This window comes from Oncorhynchus gorbuscha, linkage group LG15 (assembly GCF_021184085.1).
Source record: "Oncorhynchus gorbuscha isolate QuinsamMale2020 ecotype Even-year linkage group LG15, OgorEven_v1.0, whole genome shotgun sequence".
NCBI classification, from domain to species: Eukaryota; Metazoa; Chordata; class Actinopteri; order Salmoniformes; family Salmonidae; genus Oncorhynchus; species Oncorhynchus gorbuscha.
The window spans coordinates 21,140,344-21,158,711 of NC_060187.1; the positions used below are offsets into that span (position 1 = coordinate 21,140,344).

Consider the following 18,368-nt stretch of genomic DNA (forward strand, 5'->3'; position numbering starts at 1 on the left):
TAAAGATATCCATAAAAAGTGTCGTTTAAAGTTTGCCACAAGCCACCTGGGAGACACACCAAACATGTGGAAGAAGGTGCTCTGGTCAGATGAAACCAAAATTGAACTTTTTGGCAACTATGCAAAACGTTATGTTTGGCGTAAAAAAAAAACACAGCTCATGACCCTGAACACAACATCCCAACTGTCAAACATGGTGGTGGCAGCATCATGGTTTGGGCCTGCTTTTCTTCAGCAGGGACAGGGAAGATGGTTAAAATTGATGGGAAGATGGATGGAGCCAAATACAGGACCATTCTGGAAGAACCTGATGGAGTCTGCAAAAGACCTGCGACTGGGACGGAGATTTGTCTTCCAAAAAGACAATGATCCAAAACATAAAGCAAAATCTACAATGGAATGGTCAAAAATAAACATATCCAGGTGTTAGAATGGCCAAGTCAAAGTCCAGACCTGAATCCAATCGAGAATCTGTGGAAAGAACTGAAAACTACTGTTCACAAATGCTCTCCATCCAACCTCACTGAGCTCGAGCTTGTTTTGCAAGGAGGACTGGGAAAAAATTCAGTCTCTCGATATGCAAAACTGATAAACATACCCCAAGCGACTTACAGCTGTAATCGCAGCAAAAGGTGGCGCTACAAAGTATTAACTTAAGGGGGCTGAATAATTTTTCACGCCCAATTTTTCAGTTTTTTAATTGTTAAAAAAGTTTGAAATATCCAATAAATGTCGTTCCACTTCATGATTGTGTCCCACTTGTTGTTGATTCTTCACAAAAAAAATACAGTTTTATATCTTTATGTTTGAAGCCTGAAATGTGGCAAAAGGTCGCAAAGTTCAAGGGGGCCGAATACTTTCGCAAGACACTGTATATGTTGAAGAGGGTGGGGCTTAAGCTGCATCCCTGTCTCACCCCACGGCTCTGAAGAATTGTGTTTTTTTGTCAATTTTAACCGCAGACTTGTTTGTGTGCATGGAATTTAAAATTTTGTATGTTTTTTCCCCCAACACCACTTTCCATCAATTTGTATAGTAGACCCTCATGCCAAATTGAGTCAAAGGCTTTTTTGAAATCAACAAAGCATGAGAAGACTTTGCCTTTGTTTTGGTTTGTTTGTTTGTCAATTAGGGTGTGCAGGGTGAATGTGTGTCTGTAGTACGATAATTTGGTAAAAAATACAATTTGACATTTTTTCAGTACATTTTTTTCACTTAGGAAATGTATGAGTCTGCTGTTAATGATAATGCAGAGGATTTTCCCAAGTTTGCATATCCCACGGTAGATATTGGGGTTAAATTTGTCTACACTTTTGTTGATTGGGGTGATCAGTCATTGATTCCAAATATTGGGGAAGATGCCAGAGCTAAGGATGATGTTAGTGTTTTAGTATAGCCAATTGGAATTTGAGGTCTGTATATTTTATCATTTCATTGAGGATACCATCAACACAGGTGTTTTTGGGTTGGAAGGTTGATTTTTTTTTTATTTTTATTTATTTATTTATTTATTGGTCCTGTGGTTCATTCACGGTAATTGGAGAATCCAGTGGGTTCTGGTAGTCTTTTTTTTAGTTGATTCTAAGATTTGTATTTGATTATGTATGTTTTTGCGTTTTGTTCTTTGTTATCGAGCCAAAAAGATTAGATAAGTGTTTTACCAATACGTCTCCATTTTGGATAGATAATTCTTCATGTTTGTTTAGTGTTTTCCAATTTTCCCAGAAGTGGTTAGAGATTATGGATTCTTCAATTAATTTGAGCTGATTTCTGACGTGCTGTTCCTTCTTTTTCTGTGTTGTATTTCTGTATTGTTTTAGCGATTCACCATATGTTTTTGGTTGGACACATTTCTCCATTTCTTTCTTAGATTTTTGCATTTTTCATCAAACCATTTGTCATTGTTAATTTTCTTCGATTTTCTATTTGAGATTTTTAGATTTGATTGGGAGGCTGAGATATTAAAAATGTCTACTGCGATTTTCATTTTTTGTTGCTTAATAGATTTTTGGTAGGTTTCCAAACTACATTCCTTCCATCTATAGCAATTCTTAATATTACTCAGTTCCTTTGGGGATATAGGGGAGGGAATGCGGTCAGCTCCAGGCAGTTTTTGTCCCCCTGTGTGCTGAGGTGTTACGGATACAGTTATCCTGTGTGTGTGTGTATCCTGTGTGTGTGTTTCTTTTCTCTCCTTCTCCCCTCACAGGTGAAAACCATCACTCCCAATCAGTCAACAATCAATCATCAATCAGAAGACACACCTCCTCCTATTTCCTGACCTATCACAGTTCCTTCCCCATGGTTTAAAAACCCCATCGTTTGTTCTAGAGCTCAGCTCAGCTCAATCTCTCTGTAAATGCCATGTCTGTAGGTCTCTGTGTTTCACGCTCGCTTTGTGTCTTAACCTCTCTTTTGTTTAAAGCACCTCATAGCACTTTGTCATCACCTGTGAGTATTGTTTTTGGTTATGGTGTTTGTTTGTTTGCTGGTGGGAAAAGGGGAAACCAAGACAAGTCGCCCATGGGCATACACTACCCGTAGGTGAACTTTGTTAAATACACTAGTTAGAACTGGGCGGACCACCCACTGTATTTTTGGTTAGTTAGCTGTTGTTAAAGTAGGCTAGTCTAGCTTAGGGGTGTTTTTGAATACTTATTGTTTCTTTCCTTGGGTCTACCTCAGCCCCTTTTCCTGCTCCCCCCATTACCGTGTGTTTATAAATAAACCTAGAGTTTGACGGTAGATTTCTATTGTCGTGGTTATTTCGTTCACACTTTCACTTTGTCACAATAATAATTTGCATGAGTTATGTTACGGATCTCATTACCATCCCCCCTAGACTGTCGGGCCAAAAGGGATTCGTAACATGAGGGTATCAGGGTATCAGGTACATACTGTTACATGTCCCTGGGCCTGGAAATGATTGATTTCCCCCTCCAGGATGGAGAAGCTGTCTTCATTAAAGTATGGGGATTCTAGTGGGGGGATATACAGTGAGGGGGGGAAAAGTATTTGATCCCCTGCTGATTTTGTATGTTTGCCCACTGACAAAGAAATGATCAGTCTTTAATTTTAATGGTAGGTTTATTTGAACAGTGAGAGACAGAACAAGTCAAAAATGTTATAATGTTATAAATATATGCTCACGTAGTTACGCCTACGTGAGCATAGACATTGCGTCAGTGTCATGGACCACCCTATGTAGTGTAGAAAACCCACTCGTGACGCAATTCACCACAGACCACACAAACCACAGTGTAAGCTGAGGTTGCAAATGGTTGAACTACAACACTACCTAAAGAAATTGACATGAGACTAGAAAACATGCAGCTGACGCGACATGTGGAAATAGTTGCCACTACAACTCTACCAAAGGACAAGACCATACCACGTGGAGCATTTGCTACACGGCTGGAAATGGTTGAACTCTGAGACCATTGATCACTACAGAATAAGAGCAAATCTTAGACGAATATTGTCTAGTCTGCAGCTAGAAATTAAGTCTAGAACGAGAATACCGACAACCACTGAAACATCTATTCTAAAAGCATTTTTGAATGATACTCTGAAGTATCCATTCTAACAACCTTCGACTTTGATCTCTGGTGGACAAACCAGAGGCTTTCTGTCGACTCTCTCCAGCCGATCGACCGGCGACCATAGAGCGAGACGACATTCGTAAATATGTAAATTGCAATTTCCTTTCAAATTAAAGGTAGTTCATGTAAGGTATTATCAATTTCTATGAGTGTAGTTATCAGCTATCGGTTTTGTCCGCCAGGGATTTTTTTTTTGTATCATGTAATATGAACTAATTGTCTATTTTCATGTATTTCTGTGACTTGATTAGTTATTTAGTAAATAAGTAATTAAACCAATTTGTATATCGCTGATTCGTAATTTATGCTAGGGTTCGTGCAGATAACCACACATTTTACGATGTTTGGAATGAGACTAACGGAAGGTAAATATTTAATAATCATTAATAGAACACTGTACTCAATAACATATGAAAACATCTGAAGAATCGATTCGGGAAATAGAGACTCTATTAAAATAATTCCGTGGTGCCCCGACTTTATATTTCATTAAAGTTTACATGATTATTTAAATCACGTAATAATAATTACACCTAGAAAATTGTTTTGATAAAATGTATTCACTTTTAATGATAGTTCAATTGACTTAACAGTGTGTGGTGTCTGTGTTCTCTGTTGTACCAGTGACAGGGTGTCACATACAGGGACAGTGGCTGACCTCCAGTGATCCCCACTTCGCCATGCGGAGTGACGGCACCATTGTCACGGTGGACGTCACAACGGTTACAGCGGAGGGCAGGTCCTTCTGGGTGAGGGGGAGGGACGGGGGAGGACGGCGCTGGAGGATGGAGGTCCATCTGTCCCCAGATCTTGAACAGGTGAGGAATGCCTGGGAGGGTGGGAGAGGGAGGGATACTTCTGAATGACTTTACTGTAACATTACTGAATCATGCAATGAATCATGTATGCAAAACAGTATTGAATCACAAACAGAAGACACACCCAGTACTTCCCACCAACACTTCTACTCAAACTGCCCTCTACAACAGAAAAGCAATAACAGAGTTACAGTAGTATTATAGTAGATATGTGAGTCTTCCTGTAAGGTTTAGAAAGTAGACTGCTTGTGTCTTTACTTATCACTGTGACACTGTCCTTGTAGGAGCATATTCAAGTACCCATGAGGGTGCCCTTCAATGTGCCTGCACATAAAGGGGTTCAGAGGGGTCCGTCTGAGGTCCTGAGGCGCTCTAAAAGGAGATGGAGTCCTCTCCCTTTCAGCATCATAGAGCAGGACATCCCTCCTTTCCCCAAAGATGTAGAACTGGTGAGGACATGCATTCATCATTATCACCGTCCTCACATCCTCCCTTCTGTTTCCTCATGTATCCCATCAGTCTTACTCTCCTATCCCTCTTCTGTAACCCCCTCATCTCAATCACCTTCCTCCAATCTTGAACTCCCCCCTTTTGGAATCATCATTCACTTCTCTTCTTGGCTCTTGATTTATGTGTCAGTGTGTTAGAACTGTACTGGTGTTATTTTAGGCTATTTCTGTAAGTGTGTCTGTCCCTCTGTAGGTGGGGTCAGATTCATCAGTGAATTTCACAGTGTACTATATAATCAGTGGTTCAGGGGTGAACATGCCCCCGGAGAAGCTTTTCTCTGTGGATCGTGACACAGGCATGGTGCGTGTGCACTACCCTGTTGACCGGGAACAGTACGCCAAGTTTGTGGTAAGTGTGACAGACCTTCAATACAGGCCATAAAGTTTGTCTAAATGAACGCACAATGATTATAGGCAAGATAATAGCAGTGGAGTCATCTTGTCTGTCTGCTGTCTGTACCTTAGACCAAAAGTGTTCAGTATGTGTGTTCTTAATGAGAGGTGTGTAGTTCACAGCCCAGGTGTTTGACAGGCGGTCGGGGAAGGAGACAGATCGGCCTCTGGACATTACTGTTCTGGTGGAAGATATCAATGACAACGCACCGACCTTCTCTGGACCACTCACCTTCTCTGTGTTAGAGCAGTGCAAACCTGGTGAGTGTGTGTGTGTGTGTGTGTGTCTGATAGATCAATATTGTATTTTAACTTTCTTTCTCTCTCCCCCTCCCTGCCTCTCTCCAGGTACTGAGGTAGGAGAAGTGAAATCCACTGATAAGGATGAAGCAGACACCCCCCACACTAAGATCAGATACACCCTTCTGACTGGTGGTCAGTTCTTCACCATCGGGTCTCACAGTGGGCTGATCACAGCCAAGACCAGCACTCTTGACAGAGAGGTACCATAGGCAGGGCTTCTTTCCTTATTCGACACCCACCTGTTTCCCTCTAAATACACCAGCATCACTGTAATATAGAGTTTGCCTATTGTATTGTTGGGCTATGTTAATATTGTGTAACAAGTGATTGTTAGTCTCTGACATTCTAGCTAATTGAACGGTGTACTGAATTTGAGGTATAAACCAGAGCAGACTTGAGTACTCTTGAATGATGATACTTCACTGAGGTTTTCTGTGGTGGAAATGTTGTAGTTCCCATGTGGCTCAATTGATAGAGCATTGAGCTTGCAATGCCAGGGTTCTGGGAGACCAGTACGAAACAATGTATGCACTCTCGATAAGAGCGTCTGCTAAATGACTAAAATGTATATGTAGTAGAAATGTTTCTCTGTGTGTTTGGGTCTTTCCAGACGCAGGTTGTCAATGCTGTTACCGTGGAGATCCGGGACATGGACGGAGCTAAGAACGGTCTGTTTAACACTGCTACGGCCACCATTACGCTACTGGACATCAACGACAACCCTCCCACCTTCAGGGAGACCACCGTACGTCACTCCTCCCACTTGTGTTTAAGATGACGACTATCGTTGCATCCTAAATGGCACCCTATTCCCTATATGGTGCACTACTTTCGACCGGAGTCCGTCTGGATATAGGGAATAGGGTTTTTGCCATTTGGAATGCAGTCAATAAATCACTCATCTTTAACGCAAACTCAACGATATTGCACACAAATAATAGCAATAGAGTGAATATGTGGAAAACGTTACATTTTAACAACACTTGAGCAAGATTTATTTTTTGTCCTTTATCCCAACCCCCCACAACAATGCATTAGCCTACAGCATCTGAAAATGGTAAATAGATTTTCACTTCTCTCAAACATGCTGAGATATTCAGGTAACATCAATGCTGTAGAGAGTGATTGCCTGGACAGGTTACCAGTTCTGTAACCTGAGGTCCTATTCTAACCTCTCAACCGTTCTGCCATGAGACAGCACTGTGTCTGTGTTCCAAATTCCCTGCATAGTGCCCTACGAGCCCTGGTCAAAAGTCATGCACTATAAAGGAAATTATTTACATTTTATTGGCTGCCGGAAAATAACACTGCTGGCTAATCTCAGCGTGACAGGCCATTTAGAGTGTATTAGTTAACACATTATTTTGATTGTAAGCAGACCTGCAAAATGTGTTTTAATGTAAAGAGAATAACACATAGTAAGGTTGTAAAATTCTGGAAATGTTTACTAAATTACCAGATTTCCTAGAAATCCTGGATGAAAGATTCCCGGAATCAAAAGGGAGTAAGCAATAAACCTGGGAATTTGGGGAAAGTTAACAAGTTGTGCAATCCTTCACAGAAGTGGTATTGTCTGATATCTTGGTTTAAAAAGACTACTGCCCTCTTTTACCCCTTTGACCTTTCGTACCTGTCCATATGTGTCTGATCAAAACAGGTATGCAGTGTTAATAATGCAGTCAACAAATCACCTCGGTATTTTCGGTAGGTGCTAAGTGGTCATTATTGAAACGCTACTTAAATAGTAAAATATATTCAGGCGATGCTATTTATTTAATGTATTTATTTGCACTTAAAAGGAAACCTTTACATAAAAAAATTGGTGAAATATAACCGGGCAAAAACAACGACAACAAAAAACAAGGGCTCCACTTATTTTACAAAATGATTTAGTTTGTTTCTGCCTGACAGTACAAGGCCACTGTAAAGGAGAACCAAGCAGACATGCTGGTCCTGAGGATTCCTGTGGATGACAAGGATGAGGAGAAGACTCCAAACTGGAACGCCAGGTTTGTCATCACCCAGGGCAACGAGAATGGGAATTTCCGGATCGACACGGACCCTGAAACCAACGAGGGCCTGCTCTATGTCATCAAGGTGACAGAGATAACAACAACTACAGACGAAAGCACTGACACAAACAAAGATAGTCACATACTTGAAATATGTTCCAAATACTTTTATGGGTATACTACTATGATTTCATAACTTTACTATTCCATTAGTCAGCACATGTCCATCTCGTTTGGGTGTGTCAACGCTTGCTTTTTACTTGACTGACACAAATAAAAAGACTGCTACAGAGAGAGACTGACAGAATGACATAGACAGAGCGACACTGACTAAAAGATGAATGATGATATTAATCTGCTCACATTGTTAAAATTCAGAGGCAGCTCTCTGGAGAGTTGAGTGTGGAATTTGTCTTGGCAGACTTGTCTCTCTCTGTGTGTCACACAGTGTCACACAGAGGCACTCACAAGCAGTTTTTCTTAGTAAAGGGACTGTGCAGTCAAAAACATGATTTCCCTGTGTTTTATATATATTTCCGCAATATGAGGTTGGATGGACTTTTGGCCTGCCTGGTGAGTGTGGATTAGTCTTGTCAGACTTGTATGTGTGTCTAAGTTGTAGCAGTGATAAGAAGTGAGCGTGGTTGTTATTATTAGCAGGTCAGTGTGTCTCTGCTCTCTGGTAGGTGGGTGTTAAATGTGTCAGAGGATGGAGACTTCAGCTTGACCTGAGTTGTAACCTGTGCAAAATGTTCCTGCTATGTCACAAATGGAACCCTATTCCCTATATAGTGTGCTACTTTTGACCAGGGGCCATAGGGCTCATTGGGCTCTGGTCAAAAGTTGTGCACTTGGTAGGGAATAGGGAGCCATTGGGGATGCTGCCACAGAGCTCAGGCTTATACTGACAGAATGACAGCCAGGCCAGTCTGAGTTAGTCATGAGCCTAACCTGTTTTTTCCCCCTCTTCCCTACTCTCCCACCCCTCCTCCAGCCTCTTGATTATGAGAAGGGGAAGACGGTGAAGCTGATGATTTCTGCCCAGAATGAGGCTCCCCTGGTGGGCATGGCAGGGACCTGGCTGTCCATCCCTGTGGATGTCAGTGTGGGTGATGAGGACGAGGGACCAGAGTTTACCCCTCCTAACATGGTGATCAGGGTTAAAGAGAACACTCCCAATGGGACCCTCCTCTCCACCTACACCGCACTGGACCCAGAGACCAAGAGTAGCAAGGGGATCAAGTACGGACCACTGTCCCTAGTGCACACTAGCGACCCACTGTCCCTACACATCCAGTAACAGTAGAGTAAAGGAAGTATATAGACCAATGACTACCCTAAAGCTGGTTATAGTAGAGTAGATTGGGAGAAAATTATATTTTCCTTTATATTAAATTAGTTGTTTTTTTCTATTCATGTTTCTACATGCATATCATGTTGCACTTGTCACCTATAGTTTGGAATGCATCAATAGCTCTATGCTATCTGTTAAACCTGTTCTCTCTCTGTGTGCATGTGTAAGATCGTGCTGACAGACATGGCAGGTCTGCTTCTAGCTCCTAAGCAACTTTGTAGTATTTAATTTTTTTACGCAACATCCGCAATAACATCTGCATGTTACCAATACAAATGTTGATTTGTGTGTTGTAGGTACTACACCAAATTTGACCCTGGCTCATGGATAGCTGTGGGAGAGACCACGGGAGAGCTGAGGGTAGCTAACACCATTGACCTAGAGTCTCCTCTAGTTACCAACGGAGCCTACACGATCACTATCAAAGCTGTGGACGAGAGTGAGTGTGGTTTTCACCCAAACTGTTATTACACATGGGCAACCGCACTGGAGAGTGTATGAAGGATATTTCATACATGTATTAGTATGAAATGAATCATCTGCCTTTTGGGGTTTAATAACATTTCCCTGTTAGGTTTACAGCGTTACTCTGTGTAGGTGAACATGCAGTGACACAGTAAAACATGACTTTATTGGTGTTCATAAAGGACCACGTCCTCACAGTATAACATACTTGCTATGCTGTTGTGAGTTGTTGGTGAGAACACCTGGAGTAGCTGAACTGGGGTGTGGCTGATCAGTGTTGTTGGGTTGTCAATCAGGTTGTGGTAGGCGGAAACTCTCCTTTGTGCTCAGTGTACTTTAACTGTTTGTGTCACAGTCCTCTTAGAGAGGAGACCAAGGCGCAGCGTGGTAAGCGAACAACTCTTTAATAAAAGAGAGCACACTGAACAGAACTAAACAAAACAACAAAATGAACCGTGAAGCAATATGGCTAGTGCAGAACAGGCAACTAAACATAGAATAACAACTCACAAAATCAAGGAATATGCCTACCTAAATATGGTTCCTAATCAGAGATGACGATAAACAGCTGCCTCTGAGAACCAAGACTAGGCAACCATAGACATATAAACACCAAGACTAGAAAACCCCTAGACATACAAAAACCCCTAGACAATACAAAAACTAAACAAACCACCCTTGTCACACCCTGACCTAACCAAATAAGGAAAACAAAAATAACTAAGGTCAGGGCGTGACAGTACCCACCCCCCCCACCCCCCCAAAGGTGCGGACTCCCGGCCGCAAACCTAAACCTATATGGGAGGGTCTGGGTGGGCATCTAACCTTGGTGGCGGTGTTGGTTCTGGATGCTGCCCCCCTTTACAGAGTCCGCCCTTGTAGCACTGACCCGTGGATCCTCACCGTAGGCCCCGGGCTGGGGACTGTCGTTGGAGACCTGGGCTGCTGACCGTCGCTGGAGACTGGGTACTGTCGCCGGATACTCTGTACTGCCGAGGCGCACTGTAGGCCTGGTGCGTGGTGCCGGAACTGGTGGTACCGGGCTAAGGACACACCTCAGGGTGAGTGCGGGGAGCAGGAACAGGGCGTACTGGACCCTGGAGGCGCACTGGAAGCCTGGTGGGTGGTGTCTGCACTGGTGGTTCTGGGCTGGTGACAGACCTCAGGGCGAGTGCGGGGAGGAGGAACAGGACGTACTGGACTGTGGAGCCGTACTGGAGGTCTGGAGTGTAGAGCTGACAGAACCCGTCCTGGCTGGATGTGGATTTTCGCCCTGCAAATGCAGTGCGCTGGCACAGGACTTACTGGGCTGTGTAGACTCACCGGAGACACAGTACGCAAAGCTGGCGCAGGATATCCTGGTCCAAGGAGGTACATTGGAGACCAGGAGTGCTGAGCCGGCACCCTCCTTCCTGGCTGGCTGCCCAGTCTCGCCTGGCTAATGCGAGGAGCTGGAATAGAGTCCACCGGCCTAGAATAGCGCACTGGAGACACCGTGCGCTCCACTGCATAACACGGTGCCTGACCAGTAACACACTCTCCACAGTAAGCACGAGGAGTTGCCTCAAGTCTCCGACCTGACTCATGCAATCTCCTCGTGTGCCCCGCCTCTCGGGCTTCCGTGCCAGCCGTGTACCCTCATATTGACACCGTTCCTCCTGCGCTGTCTCCACCTGCTTCCATGGCAGGGTCTTGTCCCCTGCCATTACCTCCTCCCAGGTCTAGGATGTCCTCCACTCCTCTTTCTCCCAGGTCCAAGATGTCCACTCCTTTTTAGTACGATGCTTAGTCCTATTTTGGTGGGTTGTTCTGTCACTGTTGTCATAGAGAGGAGACCAAGGCGCAGCGTTGTAAGCAAACATAACTCTTTAATAAAAGAGAACACTGAACAGAACTAAACAAAACTAACCGTGAAGCAATATGGCTAGTGCAGAACAGGCAAATAAACAGAATAACAACCCACAAAATATCCAAGGAATATGGCTACCTAAATATGGTTCCCAATCAGAGACAACGATAAACAGCTGCCTCTGATTGAGAACCAATCTAGGCAACCATAGACATATAAACACCTAGTCTAGAAAACCCCATGACATACAAAAACTCCTAGACAATCCAAAAACTAAACAAACTACCCTTCTCACACCCTGACCTAACATTTAGGAGGAGCAACGGCTCAGCCGTGAAGTAGTAGGCCACACAAGCTCACAGAACGGGACTGCCTAGTGCTGAAGCGCGTAAAAATTGCATGTCCTCGGTTACAACACAATAACAATAACTATTTCTTGGGAGCTTCATGAAATGGGTTTAAGTGGCCGAGCACCCGCACACAAGCCTAAGATCACTATGCACAATGCCAAGCATTGGATGGAGTGTTGTTTAAGCTCGCCGCCATTGGAAACTGGATCAGTGGAAACGCGTTCTCTTCACTATCTGCCAGTCCAACGACAGATGCCAGGAGTACGCTACCTGCCCCAATGCATAGTGCCAACTGTAAAGTTTGGTGGAGGAATAATGGTCTGGGGCTGTTTTACATGGTTTAGGCTAGGCCCTTTAGTTCCAGTGAAGGGAAATCATAACTCTACAGCATACAATGACATTCGAGACGATTCTGTGCTTCCAGCTTTGTGGCAACAATTTGGGGAAGACCCTTTCCTGTTTCAGCATGACAATGCCCCCGTGCACAAAGTGAGGTGTCTAGAGAAATGGTTTGTTGAGATCGGTGTGGAAGAACTTGACTGGCCTGCACAGAGCCCTGACCTCAACCCCATCGAACACCTTTGGATTAATTGGAATGCTGACTGCGAGCCAGGGCTAAGTGCCGACATCGATAATGCCCATGTGGCTGAATGGAAGCAAGTCCCCACAGAAATTTTCCAACATCTCGTGGAAAGCCTTCCCAGAAGAGTGGATGCTGTTATAGCAGCAAATGGGGGACCAACTCCATATTAATGCCTATGATTTTGGAATGAGATGTTTGACGAGTAAGCGTCCAAATACTTTTGGTCATGTAGTGTGTGTTTCCCATGCCAAAAAAGCCCATTGAATTGAAAGGGTTAAGCTAATCTGTATTATCTGAATGTCTACCATTCCTGAGAGTGATATGTGTGAAACGGTCACGCAACACCATAGTGTAAATTGGATCAAAGCCGTTGGCTGCTATCTGTGTCTATCTAGTCTTGCTTTAAGTACAGAGTCACATAGAATGTGGCAGGAGGACATTCATGCAAGACACTTGAACTGTTTTATCTTCATTAGGGCTGAACTGTCCTAAACTCCCAAAGGAAATCTACACAACAGAACACTCACAAGCAGTTTTTCTTATTAAAGGAGCAGTGCAGTCAAAAACATGATTTATCTTTAAAAAGAAAAATATATATATATATTTCACAATGAGATTGGAATAATACTGTGAAATTTAGAAAATTATGATAATACCTTTTTATTATAAGAGCTGTTTGAAAAGACAGCCTGCAATTCCAACTAACAGAGTTTCAAACCTCTCCGCCCATAACTGCTAGTTTTCAGGTTACATATCCCTCCCATTTAGGCCCCTCTCTCAGGCCACTCCCAGGCAGTCCTAGCTACATTCTAGCTTGAGAAATATAAATATTTCTGATTGACCATTTTAATTTAAATCAATCACAGTAAGGTACTTTATTGTTAACCATCAATTATTTCATATTTAGATAATAATGGCTACATTTGACCATAACATAACTGTGGATGTGTGTGTACAGCACAACTGTTATTACATATTCCACTCAAAGTATTGTACTTTTGTTATGTGGCACTATTGTATAATACAATGGATTTTAGATGTAACAAAATAGTTGAATGGATTACTGAATGAATAGATAAATTCATTCAAGTTACAGATGACATCATGTTTGAATGAATGGATGAGATTCCAGGTTTGAATGAACGAATGGATGAATAATTTCAGTTTTGAATGAGTGAAACCTGAAAAGTTACCCAATCGGGACTGCCGCTCAGAGCTTGACCTTGTTCACCTGACCCCTCCACCTTCTTTTTGTCTCTTAGGTAAGAAATCTGGCAATGGCAATATAACGCTGCTGATCGAGGACGTTAATGACAACGTCCCGATGATCGTCTCGGGGACATACCTGACGTTGTGTGAGGGGGAGGACGGGCGGATGGGCTCTGTAACCATAGAAGCAGAGGATGCTGACCTATCACCTTATGCCAGACCCTTCAACTTCATGCTGCCAGAGGGGCATGATGGGAAATGGAGGCTGAGAGACATTCAAAGTGAGTAGAGTGGGTTGGGGTTGAAATGTGGTTGAATTGTGGGTATAGTATGTCTACATCCAGAGCAGTGGCGGTCGGTGACGTTTAAGATGAGGGAGGAAGATATATTTTTGAATGAGCTTGGCCTTATTTCTATTACAGCATATTGGATGACTGTCATTCATATTCTATTCACCCAGCTCAATGTAACATCGATAGTTTTAGGCTATGTTCCCAATACCCATCACGAGGTTGCTACAATCTAACCTATGAATTAAGGTTTACAATGTAGGTGCACAGGTCAAGATCATTTTTAGTTCAGTGACAGAGAGAATTTACCAAGAGAATTTACATCTACATTTTTGTAGCAGTCTATTTAAGATGAGAAAAAATAAAGCTGTATTTACCACCACAAACCGATGCTGGCACTAAGCCCGCACTCAATGAGCTGCATAAGTCCATAAGCAAACAAGAAAATGCTCATCCAGAGGTGGCGCTCCTAGTGGCCGGGAACTTTAATGCAGGAAAACTTAAATCCATTTGGCCAAATTTTTACCAGGATGTTACATTTGCAACCAGAGGAGAAGAAAAACTCTAGGCTACCTTTACTCCACACACAGAGACACATGCAAAGCTCTCCCTCACCCTCCATTTGGCAAATCTTACCATAATTCTATCCTCATGATTCCTGCTTACAAGTAAAACCTAAAGCAGGAAGTGGAAGTGGTCAGATGACACAGATGCTAAGCTACAGGACTGTCTTGCTAGCACAGACTGACATGTGTTCTGGGATTCATCTGATGGCATTGAGGAGTACACCACGTCAGTCACCGGCTTCCTCAATAAGTGCATCGATGACGTCGTCCCCACAGTGACCATACGTACATACCCCAACCAGAAGCAATGGATTACAAACAGCATCCGTACTGAGCTAAAGGGGAGAGCTGCCCCTATCAAGGAGCAGGACTCTAACCCGGTAGCTTATAAGAAATGCCCTCCGTCAAACCATCAAACAGGCAAAGCTTCAATACAGAACTTAGACTACTGCTCAGTGTTCAACACCATAGTGCCCTCAAACTCATCACTAAGCTATGGACAGTGGGACTAAACACCTCCCTCTGCCACTGGATCCTGAATTTCCTGATGGGCCTCCCCCAGGTGGTAAGGGTAGGCAACAACACATCTGCCAGGCTGATCCTCAACATGGGGGCCCCTCAGGGGTGTGCGTGTGTAGTCCCCTCCTGTACTCCCTGTTCACCCACAAATGCGTGGCCAAGCATGACTCCAACACCATCATTAACTTCTCTAGGGTAGGGGGCAGCATTTTGAATTTTGGATGAAAAGCATGCCCAAATTAAACTACCTTCTACTTAGGCCCAGAGGATAGGATATGCATATAATTAGTAGATTCGAATGGAAAACACTTGAAAGTTTCCAAAACTGTTAAAATAATGTCTGTGAGTGTAACAGAACTGATTTGGCAGGCGAAAACCTGATACAAATCCATTCAGGAAGTAGGATTTTTTTGTTGTGTAGTTTTTAATTCAATGCCATTACAGTATCCATTGACTTCGGACTCAAATTGCTATGCCTTCCACTAGATGTCAACAGTCTTTAGAAATAGTTTCAGGCTTGTATTCTGAAAAATGAGGGAGTAAGAGCAGTCTGAATGAGTGGACCCTGCCGTGTCACAGAGCTTTTTCATGCGACCGAGAGTGCCTTTCTTGTTTACCTTCTATATTGACAATGTTATTGTCCGGTTGAAATATTATCGATTATTTAGGCTAAAAACAACCTGCGGATTGAATATAAACATTGTTTGACATGTTTCTATGAACTTTACGGATACAATTTGGATTTTTTTGTCTGCCTGTTGTGACTGCGTTTGAGCCTGTGAATTACTGAAGCAAACTCGCAAACAAAACAGGGGTTTTCGCATATAGAGAGAGACTTTATCAAACAAAAGGAACATTTATTGAATAAATGAATGTCTTCTGAGTGCAACCATATGAAGATCATCAAAGGTAGTGATTTAATTTTATCTCTATTTCTGACTTGTGTAACTCTTCTACTTGGCTGGATACTGTTTGTAATGATTTGTCTGCTGGGCTATGGTCTCAAATAATTGTAAGGTATGCTTTCGCCGTAAAGCATTAAAAAAAATCTGACACCATGGTTCGATTCGCAAGAAGTTAATCTTTAAACCTATGTAAAATAGTTCTGTCTTTTCTGAATTATGAGTATTTCTGTATTTGAATTTGGCGCTCTGCAATCTCACTGGATGTTGGCCAGGTGGGACGCTAGCGTCCTATATACCCTAGAGGTTAAGTTTGCCGACACAAGGTTGATAGGCCTGATCAATGACAATGATGAGACAGCCTATAGGGAAGAGGTCAGAAACCTGGCAGTGTGGTGCCAGGACAACAACCTCTACCTCAATGTAAGCAAGACAAAGGAGATTATCATGGACTATGACAGGGCTGTAGTGGAACAGGTTGAGAGCTTCAAGTTCTTTGGTGTCCACATCGCCAACAAACTATCATGGTCCAAACACATCAAGACAGTCTTGAAGAGGGCACGACAACACCTGTTCTACCTCAGTTGGCTGAAAAGATTTGGCATGGGTCTTTAGATCCTCAAGAAGTTCTACAGCTGCACCATCAAGAGCATCCTGACTGGTTGCATCACCGTTTGGTACTGCAACTGTTCGGCCTCTGACCTCAAGGCGCAACAGAGGGTAATGCATACGGCCCAGTATGTACATCACTGGGGCAAAGCTTCCTGCCATCCAGGACCTCTATACCAGGCAGTGTCAGAGGAAGACCCCAAAAATTGTCAAAGACTCCAGCCACCCTAGTCATAGACTTTTCTCTCTGCTACCCCATGGAAACCATAGCGGAGTGCCGAGTCTAGATCTAAAAGGCTTCTTAACAGCTTCTACCCCAATCCATAAAAATGCAGAGCAGCTAATCAAATGGCTATCTGGACTATTTGCATTGACCCTTTTTTATGCTGCCAACTCTTATTTTTCTTAACTGCATTGTTGGTTATGGGTTTGTAAGTAAGTATTTCATTAAGGTCACAGCGCGTGTGACAAGTAACATTTGATTTGAAGACTATATCTACAATTTTAAATGACCTTAAAACAGATTACTAGAGCCCAGATTGCCACAATAAGTCCAGTGGAACAAACAGAATGCAGTGATTGTTCAGAGGCCTGTGTGTTCTGCGTCCTAAATGGCACCCTATTCCCTTTTATAGGGCACTACCGTGTGTGACCTGGTCAAAAGTAGTTTGCTATATAGGAAATAGGGTACAATTTGAGATGCAACCTTCGTGTATATTAGACAGAGCCAGACTTGTGAGTGTGTGTGTGTTTGTTTGTGTGTGTGGTGGGGGTATTGTGTGTATTAGCCCTAGCCAGACATCTGCATCCTCACAGGGGAGAAATGTCCAACTAAATGCTAGGCAGCACAGAGGAAATGTCACCCTCCATTTAGTGTGTGTGTGTGTGTGTGTGTGTGTGTGTGTGTCACCCTCTATTTAGTGGCATGGTAAATACATCTGAGGATAAGTTCCAAAACAACCATCACAGGCTGCCATAGGCCCAGCACCCAGTGGGCACATAGACACACGTGCATGGAGGCACGCACACACCACACACAAACACACGCACAGTGACCATAGAGTGAGATGCTGGAGGGGATAGGGATTGAGATAAATACACACGTCACACTCTAGGGGACCGTCGTGCTGCAGGACCCTCACGCTGCAGGACACTCGCATGACCCCTGGTTGCACAGCCACACGCTGCAAAGCACATACAGTGCATTCGGAAGTATTCACACCTCTTTAATTTTTTCCACATTTTGTTACAGCCTTATTCCAAAATGTATTAAATAAATAAAAAAGTCTTAATCAATCTACGCACAATACCCCATAATGACAAAACAAAAACTGATTAAGAATTTTTTTGCAGAATTATTAAAAATTTAAAAAGGAAATACCTATTCAGACCCTTTGCTATGAGACTCGAAATTGAGCTTAGGTGCATCCTGTTTCCATTGATCATCCTTGATGTTTCTAAAACTTGATTGGAATCCACCTGTGGAAAAATCAATTGATTGGATATTATTTGTAAAGGCACACACCTGTCTATATAAGGTCCCACAGTTAACCGTGCATATCAGAGCAAAAACCAAGCCATGAGGTCGAAGGAATTGTCCGTAGAGCTCTGAGACAGGATTGTGTTGAGGCACAGATCTGGGGAAGGGTACCAAAACATTTCTGCAGCATTGAAGGTCCCCAAGAACAAAGTGGCCTCCATCATTCTTAAATGGAAGAAGTTTGGAACCACCAAGACTTTTCATAGAGTTGGCTGCCTGGCCAAACTGAGCAATCAGGAGAGAAGGGCCTTGGTCAAGGAGATGACAGAGCTCCAGGGTTCCTCTGTGGAGATGGGAAAACCTTCCAGAAGGACAACTATCTCTGCAGCACTCCACAAATAAGGCCTTTACGGTAGAGTGGCCAGACGGAAGCAACTTCGCAGTAAAAGGCACATGACAGCCCGCTTGGAGTTTGCCAAAAGGCACCTAAAGGACTCAGAACAGGAGAAACAAGATTCTCTGGTCTGATGAGACCAAGATTGAACTCTTTGGCCT

At 43.2% G+C, this 18,368-nt stretch overlaps 1 protein-coding gene across 1 annotated transcript in view; it reads left to right on the forward strand.

The window, feature by feature from the left end:
- Positions 1 to 18,368, forward strand: part of LOC123996739 (desmocollin-2-like) — a 30,635-nt gene that overhangs the window by 9,153 nt on the left and 3,114 nt on the right. Inside the window, exons 3-12 of the mRNA XM_046300380.1 lie at positions 4,227 to 4,420; positions 4,705 to 4,869; positions 5,123 to 5,278; positions 5,439 to 5,583; positions 5,671 to 5,825; positions 6,236 to 6,370; positions 7,537 to 7,722; positions 8,632 to 8,879; positions 9,288 to 9,430; positions 13,501 to 13,728. Of these exons, the coding sequence (XP_046156336.1) occupies positions 4,227 to 4,420; positions 4,705 to 4,869; positions 5,123 to 5,278; positions 5,439 to 5,583; positions 5,671 to 5,825; positions 6,236 to 6,370; positions 7,537 to 7,722; positions 8,632 to 8,879; positions 9,288 to 9,430; positions 13,501 to 13,728 (1,755 nt within the window). The remainder of the gene's footprint in view (positions 1 to 4,226; positions 4,421 to 4,704; positions 4,870 to 5,122; positions 5,279 to 5,438; positions 5,584 to 5,670; positions 5,826 to 6,235; positions 6,371 to 7,536; positions 7,723 to 8,631; positions 8,880 to 9,287; positions 9,431 to 13,500; positions 13,729 to 18,368) is intronic.